The sequence below is a fragment of the Odocoileus virginianus genome, chromosome 6 (assembly GCF_023699985.2).
Source record: "Odocoileus virginianus isolate 20LAN1187 ecotype Illinois chromosome 6, Ovbor_1.2, whole genome shotgun sequence".
In the NCBI taxonomy this organism is placed as follows: Eukaryota; Metazoa; Chordata; class Mammalia; order Artiodactyla; family Cervidae; genus Odocoileus; species Odocoileus virginianus.
Genome location: NC_069679.1, coordinates 55,708,537 through 55,724,816, shown reverse-complemented (window position 1 = coordinate 55,724,816; position 16,280 = coordinate 55,708,537). Strand labels below are relative to the sequence as shown.

Below are 16,280 nucleotides of genomic sequence, written 5' to 3'. Positions count from 1 at the left end.
GATTTGCATTTCTCTGATAATGAGTGATGTTGAGCATCTTTTCATGTGTTTTTTAGCCATCTGTATGTCTTCCTTGGAGAAATGTCTGTTTAGTTCTTTGGCCCATTTTTTGATTGGGTCATTTATTTTTCTGGAGTTGAGCTGGAGAAGTTGCTTGTATATTTTTTAGATTAATCCTTTGTCTGTTGCTTCGTTTGCTATTATTTTCTCCCAATCTGAGGGCTATCTTTTCACCTTGCTTATAGTTTCCTTTGTTGTGCAAAAGCTTTTAAGTTACATTAGGTCCCATTTGTTTATTTTTGCTTTTGTTTCTAATATTCTGGGATGTGGGTCATAGAGGATCCTGCTGTATTTTAAAAATATGGAACGCTTCACGAATTTGCATGTCATCCTTGCACAGGGTCCATGCTAATCTTCTCTGTATCGTTCCAATTTTAGTATATGTGCTGCCGAAGCGAGCACACGTCTGCTTTTTAATATGCTATCTACGGTGGTCATAACTTTACTTGCAAGGAGTAAGCATCTTTTAATTTCATGGCTGCAGTCACCATCTGCAGTGATTTTGGAGCCCCCGAAAATAAAGTCAGCCACTGTTTCCACTGTTTCCCCATCTATTTCCCATGAAGTGATGGGACCAGATGCCATGATCTTGGTTTTCTGAATGTTGAGCTTTAAGCCAATTTTTTCACTCTCCTTTTTCAGTTTCATCAAGAGGCTTTTTAGTTCCTCTTCACTTTCTTCCATAAGGGTGGTGTCATCTGCATATCTGAGATTATTGATATTTCTCCCGACAATCTTGATTCCAGCTTGTGCTTCATCTAGCCCAGCGTTTCTCATGCTGTACTCTGCATATAAGTTAAATAAGCAGGGTGACAATATACAGCCTTGACGTACTCCTTTTCCTATTTGGAACCAGTCTGTTTTTCCATGTCCAGTTTTAACTGTTGCTTCCTGACCTGCATATAGCTTTCTCAAGAGGCAGGTCAGATGGTCTGGTATTCCCATCTCTTTCAGAATTTTCCACAGTTTATTGTGATCCACATAGTCAAAGGCTTTGGCATAGTCAATAAAGCAGAAATAGATGTTTTTCTGGAACTCTTGCTTTTTTGATGATCCAGCAAATGTTGGCAATTTGATCTCTGGTTCCTCTGCCTTTTCTAAAACCAGCTTGAACATCTGGAAGTTCATGGTTCATGTATTGCTAAAGCCTGGCTTGGAGAATTTTGAGCATTACTTTACTAGCATGTGAGATGAGTGCAATTGTGCAGTAGTTTGAGCATTCTTTGGGATTGCCTTTCTTTGGGATTGGAATGAAAACTGACCTTTTCCAGTCCTGAGGCCACTGCCAAGTTTTCCAAATTTGCTGGCATATTGCGTGCAGCACTTTCACAGCATCATCTTTCAGGATTTGAAATAGCTCAACTGGAATTCCATCACATCCACTAGCTTTGTTCATAGTGATGCTTTCTAAGGCCCACTTGACTTCACATTCCAGGATGTCTGGCTCTAGGTGAGTGATAACACCATTGTGATTATCTGGATCATGAAGATCTTTTTTGTACAGTTCTTCTGTGTATTCTTGCCACCTCTTCTTAATATCTTCTGCTTCTGTTAGGTCCATACCATTTCTGTCCTTTATTGAACCCATCTTTGCATGAAATGTTCCCTTGGTATCTCTGATTTTCTTGAAGAGATCTCTAGTTTCTTTCCCATTCCGTTGCTTTCCTCTGTTTCTTTGCATTGATCACTGAGGAAGGCTTTTTTATCTCTCCTGGCTATTCTTTGGAACTCTGCATTCAAATGGGAATATCTTTCCTTTTCTCCTTTGCTTTTTGCTTCTCTTCTTTTCACAGCTATTTGTAAGGCTTCCTCAGACAACCATTTTGCCTTTTTGCATTTCTTTTCCATGGGAATGGTCTTGATCCCTGTCTCCTATACAATGTCACGAACCTCTCTCCATAGTTCATCAGGCACTCTGTCTATCAGATCTAGTCCCTTAAATCTATTTCTCACTTCCACTGTATAGTCATAAGGGATTTGATTTAAGTCATACCTGAATGGTCTAGTGGTTTTCCCTACTTTCTTCAGTTTAAGTCTGAATTTGGCAATAAGGAGTTCATGATCTGAGCCACAGTCAGCTCCTGGTCTTGTTTTTGCTGACTGTATAGAGCATCTCCATCTTTGGCTGCAAAGAGTGTAATCAATCTGATTTCAATGTTGACCATCTGGTGATGTCCATGTGTAGAGTCTTCTCTTGTGTTGTTAGAAGAGGGTGTTTGCTATGACCAGTGCATTCTCTTGGCAAAACTCTATTAGCCTTTGCCCTGCTTCATTCCGTACTCCAAGGCCAAATTTACCTGTTACTTCAGGTGTTTCTTGACTTCCTACTTTTGCATTCCAGTCCCCTGTAATGAAAAGGTCCAATGCTGTAAAGAGCAATATTGCATAGGAACCTGGAATGTTAGGTCCATGAATCAAGGCAAATTGGAAGTGGTCAAACAGGAGATGGCAAGAGTGAATGTCAACATTCTAGGAATCAGCGAACTAAAATGGACTGGAATGGGTGAATTTAACTCAGATGACCATTATATCTACTACTGTGGGCAGGAATCCCTTAGAAGAAATGGCATAGCCATCATGGTCAACAAAAGAGTCCGAAATGCAGTACTTGGATGCAATCTCAAAAATGACAGAATGATCTCTGTTCATTTCCAAGGCAAACCATTCAATATCATGGTAATCCAAGCCTATGCCCCAACCAGTAACGCTGAAGAAGCTGAAGTTGAATGGTTCTATGAAGACCTACAAGGCCTTTTAGAACTAATACCCCCCAAAAAAGGACAGAAATACTTAGACCCTTTACCCAGATTCACCTTTTTTTTTTTATTTTACCATGTTATCAACATCAACAAATCTAACTGATACAGTACTCTAGTGCCCAGATGCACATTTTGTCTGGACCAGATAATGTCCTTGATAGCACCACCCCTGAGTATAGGATCCAGTCTTAAGTTGGATGTTGTGTTCAGTGCTGTTATCTCTTTTACCCTTTAAATCTGGAAAAGTTACCACAGTCTACTTTGTTTTTCATGACATTACCGTTCGTTTGTTTGTTTTTAAATAGATATTTTATTCTGAGTTTGCTGTTTCCTTGAACCGTGGATCAGGTGTATACTGCAGGCCAGAGTGCCTCCTAGGTGAATGTCTGCTGGCCGTCACATCCAAGGCCCACTGTGGCCATCTGCCCCTCACTGGTGATGTTAATGTGATCACCTGGTCAAGATGCCCTCCAGCTTCTCCTTTTTACACTTCCCATAGTTTTCCTTCCTTGCAACTAATAAGCAAACATTTAGGAGACATTTTGAGACCATGCAGTTACCCTCATCAGAATTTCCCCCTGGATTTTGTTATCTGGGTTTTTTTTTTGTTTTTTTTTTCCTATCTGATCCAGCCTTTACCATATTTAACACATCATTTTTATCCAAAGTTTATAGCTTACTTTAGGGTTCACTCTTGAGGTTGGTATATTCTATCGGATAATAATTTTGAAATATTTTGCGAAGAGACTTCCTAAAAGCCAAAAGAGATGGCTTCCTGAAAGCCAAAAGATTGTTCCCTTAGTCGATAAGAGTTAACTCCCTACAGAATCATGAAAAATGAGTACTCTTAACTTCAGAGTCTTGAATAAAAGAATATCAGTTATTCAGCTAAACTAAAAACTAAAGGAATGATTTTATAATCTTTATTCCCAAAGACATTAAGTGAAAAGACTTAATTCTGCTAGTTAATTCTGTGTTGATGTGTGTGTGGCTTGGGGTGTGCTGGGCAGATCATCTCTAAGCTAGAAGTGATGGGAGAGTAGCTCAGTGGAGAAGTGTCTTCTGCTCTTGCAGGTTCTCAGAGATGTAGGTTACTCGTCGGAACTAAAATTGTTCTGACTTGTCACTTTGGGAATCATCTTACGTGCTTATTTTTCATTAGAAGTACTTAATTCGGCACCTTCTTCAGGCCAGCTGGACTCTGCTTTGTGGAATTCTGAGCAGAAAACGAGTCCAGGTGGCTTCCATCAGGGAGCTCTGCCTAGAGGAAGTGTCATTTTCCCTACCTTGCATCACTCCTGCCTGTTTCCTTGGGAAAACCCTTAAAGAGAAGGTCTGCGGGTGATGGCAGTCTCATGCCAAGAAGGACCCCAAGAGCAGATCTGGCAGCATCAGAGAGGAATAGAAAACAGGTTGTGCCTCTTGGGCTGGCTGGAAGGAAGTGACTGCTGTGGAGAGCTGGCCAGGGTCTGTGAGGGGTCCCAGGGGCGTTGGGAGATGAAACCTGGCAGTAGGTGCTGAGGGCCCTGGACAGAACAGAATCCAAGACTTCCGTGTTCAGGAAAACAGGGACTAAGGCTGAGGCCCTCTTCGTGGCAGAGGCGCTTAAATTGTGTTCTTGGTGGGCAGCTGCCATGAGGAGAGGAGCGGGGTAGCTCTCAGTAAGCGAGGGGGGGAAGAGAGGCGGAGCGGAGATGGACGCTGACCAAGAGGTGGGGTGCGGTGTAGAGAGGACCAGAGCCGGGGGGACCAGGAGGTGGAGAGGGGGGCTTATTTGGTCATGGCAGGCAGGAGCGTGAGGGAGGAGGGGAGAGTCCCTGCTGGCCTGTATTTTGAGACTGGTGGGCTCAGACATCGGAGAAGATGAGTGTGAGAGTTTAGCAGCCCTCAGTTGGAGAGCTCTGGCAGGCTGGAGGATATTTGTGATTGGAGCTGGGAGGACAAGAATCTGAAAAAACATCTCTGGGGTAGACCTGTCTGAGAAAAGACAAAGAGAAGGGGGACAGACTGAACTGTAAGGAGAACCTTTTCAGGAACCAGACAGGAGATACTGAGAGTTAACGTGCTGGTGCCGTGGTCAGGAGGTGGAGAGACTGCTGGGGAGAGCCGTCCCTCAGTCCTTCCTGCCTTTACCTCTTGCACAGTGAGGGCTGCTGGGCAGGATGGAGGCCTGGCCAGCCCGGGAGCCCCTGGTCTGAGTGGCTCTTTGAAAAGTAAATTACTTACTGCAGACCAGCAGGGAGCCCTGCAGTGCCTCTTCCGATTTAATTAATACTTGTAAAGCCCCCAGACCTGGACAGAAATGTTAGCTGTTACTGTTGGCTGTGTTCTAGCCGGGAACCGTGGTTGTCTTGAAAGAATGAAGGTTGCCTGACCCTGAAAAAAGTGAGTCAGAAGGTACAGGTCTGATGAGGCACACTGGAGGCTAGTGCTAGGGTTTTAGCATTCCAAAGGGTGCGAAGAATTTTGGACTATGAAATAAAATGACAGGCTCTACAATTCTTTTTTCTCACGTCTCCATTACTTTTGCTAACGTCTGTTGTTTTCCCCTAATTCACTGTCAATGAAATTCTTCAGTGAACAAGGCTTTGGTCCTTATCTTGGGGACCACAGGGGATAGAGAAGGGCTGCTGGCGTGACTGGTCCCATCCTGTAACTGGCTGCAGGGAAATCCCCCAGAGGGGCAGTGGGCAGGCTGACTGCCCCCCTGAAGGAGACGCAGCCTGGCTCCCCCAAGGCAGGAGCTGGGAAGAGGGCAAGGAGAAGGAGCAGAGGCTGTGTGGAATTTGTTGACAAGGGTTCCATGGTGGCACTGAGGAACCATCACAGGCAGTGAGGCCTGGTTTGGAGGTGATGATGTCATTGGGGACCTTTGGGAAATAAAAATAGCTTTCTCTTGAAATATAGTACAGAAATACACACTATTCCAGATGAATATATTCTGAATAGTTGTATCTCGTTCAATGCTATAAATGCATCCCTGGAAAATTATGTAATGATATCTTAAAATGTGTGCAAGAGCTTGCTGTTGACATAAATCCAAGGAAGCATTGTTAACATGCATACAACTCTTATCATTTAGCCCCTGTGAGTGTTAGGAGTTCAGTAACTGGGAGCTTACATAAGGCAGAGAACACCTGTACAGTTCTGTTGTTCCACTAATTACCAGCGTATACCTCAGCTGACTGTTAGAATTCTCTCATTGGAATGCATAGATACAGCAGTTGTTTGAAACAGGAAATCACATGTTGGACAAGCATGCCGTGTCTCAGTGGATGGGCTTTTTCCATTCAGGGTCTTCACAAGTAGGTCGAATTGAGGGAAGGTGTCATGTGGTGGTTTTATTCATTACTTGGACGGCCGTCATCATTTAGGTAACTGATGCATGCTCAGTCGCATCCAACTCTTTGCGACTGCCCTGGGCTGTAGCCGGCCAGGCTTCTCTGTCCATGGAATTTTCCAAGCAGGAATACTGGAGTGGGTTGCCATTTCCTACTCCAGGGGATCTTCCTGACCCAGGGATTAAACCCAAGTCTGCGGGCACAGTCCTTACCACTGAGCCGCCTGGGAAGCCCCTTACTTAGGTAAAGAAGCACTCAATTCCAGGCCAGTGGAGGGTGTGGCAGTGGCACTGGTCCCCCGCGCCCCACCAGGTCTTCCGTCTGAGAGTGGTGCTTGTCCCACTGTCTGCCCGCAGGTCGGGGCCCTTTGAAGTGCGAGCGGATCTGGAGGAGTCCATGGAATTTGTGGATCCCGGAGTCGCTGGAGAATCAGATGAGAGTGGAGATGAGCACGTAAGTGACGAGGAAACTGACCTGGGCACGGACTGGGAGAACCTGCCAAGCCCCCGCTTCTGTGACATCCCATCCCAGCCCGTGGAAGTCTCCCAGAGCCAGAGCAGCCAGGCGTCCCCGCCCATCGCGAGCAGCAGTGCTGGTGGGATGATCTCGTCGGCCGCGGCCTCCGTCACCTCCTGGTTTAAAGCTTACACTGGACACCGTTAACGGGCAGTGACCAAGAGGCGCCACTACAGCCTGGAGAAAGCGCTTCTTCCACTCTCTAGTAAACATTACATGTTTAGCTAAGATAGTGCCTGGAACAAAAAGAGGTTAAGCTGTTGGGGTTTTTTGTATTTTAAAGCAGGGAGTCTAGCATTTCTCTTGGTCAGCTGGGCAGTGGTGATGACCGACTTGCATATGATAATTAACAGAACAGAGGGGTCACAGGTCCTTCTCCCAGACTAGTCCTGGTGGAGGAAGGCCCTGCTTGGTCAGTTTTATTGAGGCAGAAATGCAGGGAGCTGCCTCTGAGGACAGGCCATGGATCCCACAGACACGGCTGACATGTTGGTCCTTGTGATGCTAAGACTGTTGCTAAACACTTTGTTCCAGAGATTGAATCACAAGGAAGTGATTCTTGATGATTAGGACTTGAAAGATGAAAACTGTTTAATATGGGTTCATTTTTATGCCATTAATATTTCGTACAGAGAATCGGCAGGCAATTTGAAACACATGGTTTCTTTATAATTTGGTCATGTTCGGTTTTTAGGTCAAGGATTTTTGTTTCGTTTTAAAAGCGTGGGTTTTTTTGGTTTAGTCTTGTTTTTGTTTTTGGAGGGAGAGAGGTAGTTTAAAACTGATTTCACTTGTGCTGCTCCGTTGTGGCCTGTCGGACATTCCTGTTTTCTTTCTCCCCACACACCAAAGAAACCAAGGTCTTTTTTTCTTTAGGACCTATATCCATGAAGAGAAGAAATGCTGGCTGCAATACTGTCCTAGAGATTTAAGAACTGTTTTCTTGTGTTTTGAGGGAAATTAAGTTCATTCTTACCTAGACTGAATTCTTACCACCCACCCTGTGTGCATTTTGAAATTGAACTATTTTCCGTGGGTAAAAAGTTAAGTCATTAAGGTTGTTCCCTTATGGAAGCCAAATGCCTGCCTGGGCACAGGTTAAAAGCCACTGAAGTGGCGTCTGGTCATTCTTCTGCTGTCTGGTTTCTTCCTAAGGGCTTTAGTAAGTAGCAGGTTTCTCCAGGGAAAAGCACCCTGCTTGTTTGTTTCATCGGTCTTTGTTGCTCTAAGGACACTACCTTTGCTCTGAAATGCAGAGCACATCATTATGGCTAATACTGCTCTTCTCTATCCTGGAGAAGCTCTGATGGAAAGAATTTTCTCTCACCAAGAGATCATTTTCAGCTAATGTGTCTTGTCCTTCTCTTAGTGACAATCTCATAAGAAAACCGTGGAGAGGCATTATGTACAAATATGTAAGTAGTTTTTTATTTTTAATAACTACAAAAAAAAATCCTATGTAACAACTACAAATGAAATCCTATGAAAAATTCCTAGCAGGCATTATCACCATATCTTGTTAGTGTGACTGGCATGATAGTACCTCATAAATCACTTGGAGGTTTGTTCCACCCTAGCTTCTTTTCTCGTTGTAATGATTATAGTTGATATTTTGCCTCCAAATCTGAGGTGCTATATATAGCTCTTGCTATTTGGTATACTTAGTGTTTGGTAGAGTTTGGGGTAGAATTGCAGAGAAGAATGTTTATTCCTACCCAGGAACCCTGAGTTCCCTGACTTTATGAATTTTCCACTGAGGGAGGAAACAGGCTTTTCCCCTTGTGGGTTCTTATTACAGCCAGTACGGGTTTTAAGTGCTGGCCTTTGTGATTGCTGGGTTGCATCGCCCCATCCATGTCTAAAGAGTAGTTCATAGAGGGTGGCTGCGGTAGACTTGAACAAATACCAAATGAACTTAAAATCTCACGAGATGAGAGTTGTCTAGGCATTCAGACCCTCAAAGAGCTTAGTCTTGGAACACTGGGATTTGGGGCTTGGGGGTAGAAAACAACTTTAGCTGAAAAAATGCACAGCAGTCACGGCTCTTCTCAAGTAATCTTCTTATGAAGAAGATACCACAAACTAGAGTAATTCAACAAAACTTAACATGGATATGGGAAATGTAGGGATTGATAGGGTATGTTTTGTTGTTGTTAATATCAAATAGAGGCACTTTACTTAGGGTTAAATGGTCAAACCTTTAATGGTTTTGAACACCAACATACTGGCTTAACACTGCTGAGATATTTTGGTTTTCATTATTTTGCACTGGATCCACCCTGTAAATATTCTTAAATATACATTTCAACCACTGTTTGTTTTTTCTACTCTCTTTGCTGCTCATTAAAATTTCTCATGGAGGTGCCAGAACCATATGTAAACAGCTTTTTAAAAAATTGAAGCTGATATTTTTTTTTTCCTAAACAGAAAAAGCCATAGAACTTGGTCATGTTTTCCATAGTAAAATGATTTGTTGAAACAAGGTAATACTAGAAAAACTCACAGGCACCACATAGGCTGCTTTAAATGGTCTGTTAAAGACTGTTTTTGTAATGGGGTGTAACAAAGAAAAGTTTTGCACATCTGTAAGTTCAGGGGGAGAACAGTGTCAACATTGGGGAGTGGACAGAATTCATGTAAAGAGTTGTGCATTGATAATATGGGGAAGAACGTCTGGTGGCATGCTGTTAAAAGAATCTCCTCGAGGCGTCACATTGCAGGGATTCCCCACTGCTCTGCGACTTCCAAACCAGTTTGAGTCATACAAATAAATGTTTTCTAAACTTTTATTGTATTATTGCAATAAATCTTTTAACAGTACTTTGCAAATATGTATGTCTTCTTCAAGCTCTGATTACTCATTTCTACTGATAATAAATTGAGGGTAGCAAAAATGAGATCTAACTCTGGAGTATTTTATACAAACTGTAGGTTGTTTTTTGTTTTTTAAGAATTTTTTGCCACGTGATGAAAAATGCCTGTTAATACTTTTTAAAAAAAGTATTAGTGGTATTACAGTAGTGGCCTATCTTCAGTAAGCTTGAAAATTAGTTGCATACTTGCTCTGAAAATGCATTTTTGTTTGGTAGCTATCATTTGATGTGGATCACCAACAGTGACTTTTGATGTCTTGCAACAGCCCTTTAAGGAGGGAGGAAGGATGGCGCCTCTGGGTTGCCCATATGGAATCTGCCCAAGATTTCTTCAGAACAAGAGAAAGGGAAATGTTAGAGGTGATCAGTCAAGCAGTGAGAACAGCAGAATCCTTCCCCTCTGTGTTTTGTTCTGCTTGAGTAACTATGTAGTCTCTTCCAGGTGGGTAAATCCGTACCTTTCAGGTTAGATTACTGTGGAGGGGGCCATGTGCAAGGTGGATGGGGATACCAAGAGTGATGACTGCACAACAGCAAGAGCAGCTCAGACAGATGCTGAGGCACTGTTGCCGTGGTCATCCTACTCTTGTTTACCTGCAGGAAGAGGCCAGCCAGCAGTAGCAGAGCAGGCAGGGAAATGGAAGGAGTCCTGAATAGGGCATGTGCTTCCATGTCAGTCCTTCACCTCCCTGGGTAACAGTTAAAAACATCCTCCCATCTAATGGGTACACACAGATTCCCAGTCTTCAGAGTTAGATCATGATTGATGCAGGAGTCGGGTAGAAGCAGATGGAAAGAACTAAGGATAAATTTGTCCTTAGTGGTTGGGAGGTCATTTGAAAATTGCTTCAACAGCATGCACTAGGAAATTTGAAACCAGCTTTTGGGCAAGCTATCTGAACCCCAGCTGTGAAATACTCCAGAGAAGGCCACCAGTAGCAGCCCGTTCCAAGGATCTGGTGAGAAAGTATCCCCATAAAAAGGGTTCACTGTCTGCCTAGAGTTCCAAAGATGAAGTGTCTTGTTTTTTTAACCAAAAAGGACCGGTGGGACCATCTTTTCTAGAAGAAAAGGGATGGTAAAACAGCAGGAGGTGCATCCGTGACTCTTGTTGTGTTTTTGTAGGAAGGAATGAGGTAATAGTCTGGTGGGGAGAAAACCTGATGGAGAATTCAAATGGTCCCTTTAAAAAGTGAGAAATAGACAGGGGGTATCTGACAGCACCAGGTAAGCTGAAAAGTGGGTGGGAGTCAGTAGGGCAGAAGCAGCTGAGTCATGAGGGCACATTAATACCTTCAGGTCCGTATCAGCTTGTTCACCATCTCCCCCCTTGGGCATGGCTTTTTAGCATTTACTTTATGACTTCAGAAGGCACCTGGATTTTGAGGAAAGGGCTCTCCTGCCCTTCCCAGAAACTTATTTCCCTAAATTTAAAACATTATGAGGAAGACATTTGTAGAGCATAAGCAAGTAGATGGCTCTTGATTTTAACAACAGAGGGGCAAGTGGTTTGGAAGGTAGTAAATGGGAGAGACACATCTCCCAACCAAAGGATGATTAATAATGATAGAAATGGTATATCTTCTGCATCAGTAATGTATTCAGTAACAGTTGCCGTCAGAGTAGGAAGGACCATGTCTAGCACCCTGGACTTGCACCCTAGTGTGCACTTATTTTCTGGCTTAGGGATACTGGTACTGGCTTACATTGGAAGTTCTGCTGCACTGATGGCCTTGGAGAAAAAGTCTGCTGAGGCCTGGAATGCTCTTGACCAAGACCTTTAGTGCCCAAAACATATGTGCATTAATGTTTTAGAAACACTCACCTTATAGCAGTGCTGTCCAGTGTAATATTTATTGTAGCCCACATATGTGATTCTAAACTTTCTGGTAGTCTCATTAAAAAGGTAAGAAGAAATTGGTAAAATGTATAATACAGTTTAATTCAAGATACCCCCAAATACTATTTCATCTAATTAGTGTGAAAAATATTAAAACGGCGGGGCTGTTGTGGGGAGGCTGTAGGAGCGTTCATTTGTATTCTTGCCCTGGGCCACAAAAGCTGGGGAGGGGTTATCCCTTTATTTACACTTAAACCCTCCTTGAATTCACTCTCTTCTGGGGTGTGTCCACAGTCCTGCTGAGAAGGTATGCAATAAAGAGCCTCAGCAGAGCACACATTGGAAGCCTGAAGGGAGACTGCTGACCTGGGAAAAGATGGGCTGAGAGGTCCCAGCCTAGATGCCAGGGCAGCCAGAGCACTATCTCTGCTTAGGAGAAGAATCAATCCAGGCTGGGGTAGAAGGATTGTTTGTGGCAGGCCACACACCCTGCAGCAGAATCGTGCCTGGCTACCCATACAGGAGACTTGGTGAGGAAGAGCAGAGGTTGTCAATGGCTCTGTCCCAGAAGAGAGTCCCGTCCATCCCTGCCTTCCCACTGGGCTGCAAATATGCAGTTACACAGAAGGGCCGTTTCCCCTCCTAATGGATAGGGCACTAACAGAAACAACTTTGCTCTGCATTTTACTGATTGGCAAATAGTCGATTTTGAATCTGGTTTTGAATCTTCTATCAACTTCTTCATACTACTTAATAGACATCTAAAAATACCAGTTAGTAAAGCAGTTTTATTCTCTGATGGGGGTGGTAGGGGAGGTGGACATAAAGGAGGGAAATAATTAAAATAGCACAAGTGATTCTGCCCGAGTTAATCAGGAGACATGATCTGCTCATCACTCAGCAAGCACAAGTCCGTTTACAGGACTTGCACATTTCCCACCACTGTGCCTGGTATGTATCCTTTTCTGCTGGTGGGAGATGGACGTGCGGGACTTCATTTCAGCTGTATGCCATTTTCTCCATAAAGGCTGACTTCTGAACCTAATCCCTGCTGGGTTTTGTCATTCCAAAGAGAAAAGCAAAACATTTAAGTAGAGGTTTCTAATTTTAAACTTTTATAGCCTTAAAAGAATCTTAATCCAAAAAGAATTTGAGACAACAGGTCCCAAAACTAGTTTGTTCTGAGGTCTGTTCTCTACTAAGTGAAGAGGAGATGAGGGACCTTTAAGAGGGGAAGGTTTCACTTTGCATTTCAATCAGAGGACCACCACGTCTCACCAGGGTTGTTGTAGCAGAGAATATGGGCATCTCTGTGCTCCCACTCCCTTCCCAACTGCTGATTTTAGTGGCTCTGCTCCTTTAAGATTATGTATGTATGTGTTATTCACTTCAGTCGTTGTGTGACTTTTTGCAACCCCATGGACTTTTTTTTTTTTTTCTTTTTTTCCATTTATTTTTATTAGTTGGAGGCTAATTACTTTACATCATTGCAGTGGGTTTTGTCATACATTGAAATGAATTAGCCATGGATTTACATGTATTCCCCATCCCAGTCCCCCCTCCCACCTCCCTCTCCACCCGATCCCTCTGGGTCTTCCCAGTGCACCAGGCCCGAGCACTTGTCTCATGCATCCAACCTGGGCTGGTGATCTGTTTCACCCTAGATAATATACATGTTTCGATGCTGTTCTCTTGAAACATCCCACCCTCGCCTTCTCCCAGAGTCCACAAGTCTGTTCTATACATCTGTGTCTCTTTTTCTGTTTTACATATAGGGTTATCATTACCATCTTTCTAAATTCCATATATATGTTAGTATACTGTAATGGTCTTTATCTTTCTGGCTTACTTCACTCTGTATAATGGGCTCCAGTTTCATCCATCTCATTAGAACTGATTCAAATGAATTCTTTTTAATGGCTGAGTAATATTCCATGGTGTATATGTACTTTTCTGCCCGGCTTTTCTGTCCATGGAATTCTCCAGGCAAGACTGGAGTGAGTTGCCATTCCCTTCTCCAGGGGATCTTCCCACCCCAGGGATCAAACCCAGGTCTCCTACATTGCAGGCAGATTCTTTACCATCTGAGATATTGAATAATACCAGGTCAAGCAAACCACCTAGAATAGGTGTTACTGCCTAACTGGGTTTTGCTTAAACCAGTTAGATGTATATACACTGGAAGTCCCCCAAGGGTTCCTAACCACAGTGATGTTTGCTCTTCCCATGAGGCTATGCAGACACCAACTATGGCCACACGCTTCGGTGCATGTCATAGAAGGGACTGCACATTTCCCATGAAGGTCCTTTTGCCAGTCACGGAGATTGCAGCACTAGCTTGTCTGAACCCAAAGCGACACCCGGGATAGAAACTCAGATTCCCTAAGTGCCGGTTGCTGTGCATGGCAGAGAATGCCTTTATGTAAACACGGCATGGTGCCTGACAGTAAGGGCTAGGTAATGCCAGCTCTGGTTACTGGTGCAGTCTATGGTACAGCAGGGTTTTGGCACAGATGGGCTTTAGTCTTTTTGAGGTAGGCTGTGGGAGGTAGAGGAAGAATAGCCAGTCTGCTGAGTCAAGAACGAATAGAGGCTATTAAAGCAGTGGGGGGAAAAAAATGCCCAGGAAGACCCACATAATAAAAAATCTGAGTCCAGTTCATAAAGTTTGGCAGGGAGGCCCTGACAAGTCCAAGTTAGAAGGGTGGTTGGACAGAGTCCAGGAAGGGAACTCTGAGATCAAGCTTAACTATCAACTCACAACCTTCTGCAGTCAGGAAGCCCAAAGGAACCTGCTGCCAGAGAAGACATGACAAAGCCCAGATCATACCAAACACAGCTGACAGCACCCAGCAAGACTGCAAGGGCTGCTACGGAAGCGACCCTAACCAAGAAAGCTTCCTGGGACCAGCTGTGGCCAGAGGAAAAGATCCTCCCAGGCCCCTTCATCCCTCTTCACGTTTCTTATACCAGGAGTTACATACAGTAGAGCGCAGTCAGACTATAAACACTTTATGGCATGTGTGTGTACTGGGTGTGAGGCCCTGAGAGGTGGCCTGGCCAGGCCGCCCTTCATGAGCCCTGAGTGGGGTTGCAGAGCAAGGTCCAGGCACACGAGGCAGCAGAGAGGAACTACCTGGCAAACCAGCTGGGCAGGGCAGGTGGGGGCTGCCGAGGAGCCGCCGCCTGTGCAGTTGTCAGTGTGTTAGGGCAGGGAACGTGCTCAGTTGTGAATGAGCCTTCTACATGGCCATATTAACGCCAGAGGCATTTTGACAAGGCCTGAAAAAAATGTTTTAACCTTGGCCCTTTTGCCCTTTCTGGATTTCCTTTCAAACGGTGAAGTGAGGGGTGGGAGAGAGCTGCTAGGCCAAGTATTTCAGACCCTCTAAGCAAAAACTGACGGGGTAAGTGTTCTTTATTTGGGTCCCCACAGGGGCGGAGCTTGAGTGAGCCTGGGGTCCTCACGCCCACATTATTTCCTCTCGTGTGAGTCTAGGATTCTGCAGTCAGGCAGGGAGCACTGCAGTGCTGAAGTGAGTGAACTGGTTTCCCCAGCTTGGCACTAGGGGGCTCTGAAGCACAGCATCTCTCTCCTAAGGGGAAAAGCTACCCTTGTCTAGAAACGAAGACCAGGGAGGAGGCGCCCTCTGACGCCACCTGCCAAAGTTCTCTTACCAGTCACACAGACAGTCCTGGGAACTGGGTCTTGCATCGGATTCAAAAGGGGTCATCGGTGATTTCTGAGGACCCCAAGAATTGCACGCCAAATGGGGTTGGGCTGCCTTGTCTTCTGCTCTGTGTCAGTCCAGGCCCTCACAGTCAACAGCTTTGTGTCCCACGTGGAACCAGATCCAGGATGGCTGGCCTGGGAGAAGCACGCAGGGCACATGTAGAACCAGGCACCAATAACAGTGAAAGCTGACGCACTCCAGGCACTTTCTGCACACCGCGCTGTATGAAGTCCCGCGAGCGCACACCTTTACTCCTGAGTCAGGAGTGAAACCAGCCCACGACATCAGGGAGGTACCCTGAGACAGCCGCTGCGGAGCAAACCACAGGGGAGGCCCGTGCGTACTGGAAACTTCAGCCCTGGGGAGGGAAAGCGTTCACCCTCACGTCGGCTGGGGTGAGTCACGAGGAAGGACACGAACGTCCTGAGGGGGAAGTCCGCCTCCTCAGCCTCGTCTGGTCCTGTCGGAGGTATCCTGATGTGCCTGCTTGCTCAGCATCCAGAGACACCTCCTAGTTTTAGTTTCCCCTTTTCAGGGAGGAGCAGCTACTGCCTAAGGGTAAGGGCAGAAAGCAGCCGCCCTGTGGCCACACCACCTCCGCCACAGGTGAACCTGGCTCCCTCGACCCCAGCCTCGCCCCCTGCTAGGCAGTCCTGGCCAAAGCTTCACTCCACCGTCACATGCTTCTCCGATCATCGCTGCCGTCGGCCCCGCCGCCGGAACCCTCACCAGCGCCTTCTGCCAGCCCGGAGCTGGCGGCTGCAAGGCTGTGTCGGTGGCTTACTCAATTCAAGCCGACCGAGCTTGCAGGTCCTCCACAGCAGCTTTCTGGGGCCAGATACTTCCCAGCCCCACCAAGCATTACATGAACACAGGTCTGAATGTATCCTCACTGACTTCAAAACAATTAACTCACCATGCGTAGATAATAACGCCTCATCCAACAGGAAATAAAGGCAGTCCTGGGCAGATGAAAGCAAAATAAGTGTTAAAGGTCTGTAAAAATGTAAGCTCACATTGTTAAGATGGCCTCTTTCCAATTGTAGAATTCTCTTTCCCCCTCCCAACAACTCAATTTTTTAAACAAATTCTTAGGACTCAGTTTATAGTATCTCTAGTATTACCTCAAAAAAGAAAACAAATCTGCAAAACTCAAG

At 45.0% G+C, this 16,280-nt stretch overlaps 1 protein-coding gene and 1 non-coding gene across 2 annotated transcripts in view; one reads left to right on the top strand and one right to left on the bottom strand.

Moving 5' to 3' along the window:
* Positions 1 to 9,496, top strand: part of ATG14 (autophagy related 14) — a 40,944-nt gene extending 31,448 nt beyond the window's left edge. Inside the window, exon 10 of the mRNA XM_070469386.1 lies at positions 6,517 to 9,496. Coding sequence (XP_070325487.1) covers positions 6,517 to 6,823 — 307 coding nt within the window. The 3' untranslated portion in view covers positions 6,824 to 9,496. The remainder of the gene's footprint in view (positions 1 to 6,516) is intronic.
* Positions 356 to 462, bottom strand: LOC139035720 (U6 spliceosomal RNA). Its single transcript, XR_011488438.1, has one exon. It is a non-coding gene; the product is annotated as a U6 spliceosomal RNA (small nuclear RNA).
* Positions 9,497 to 16,280: the final 6,784 nt, after the last annotated feature.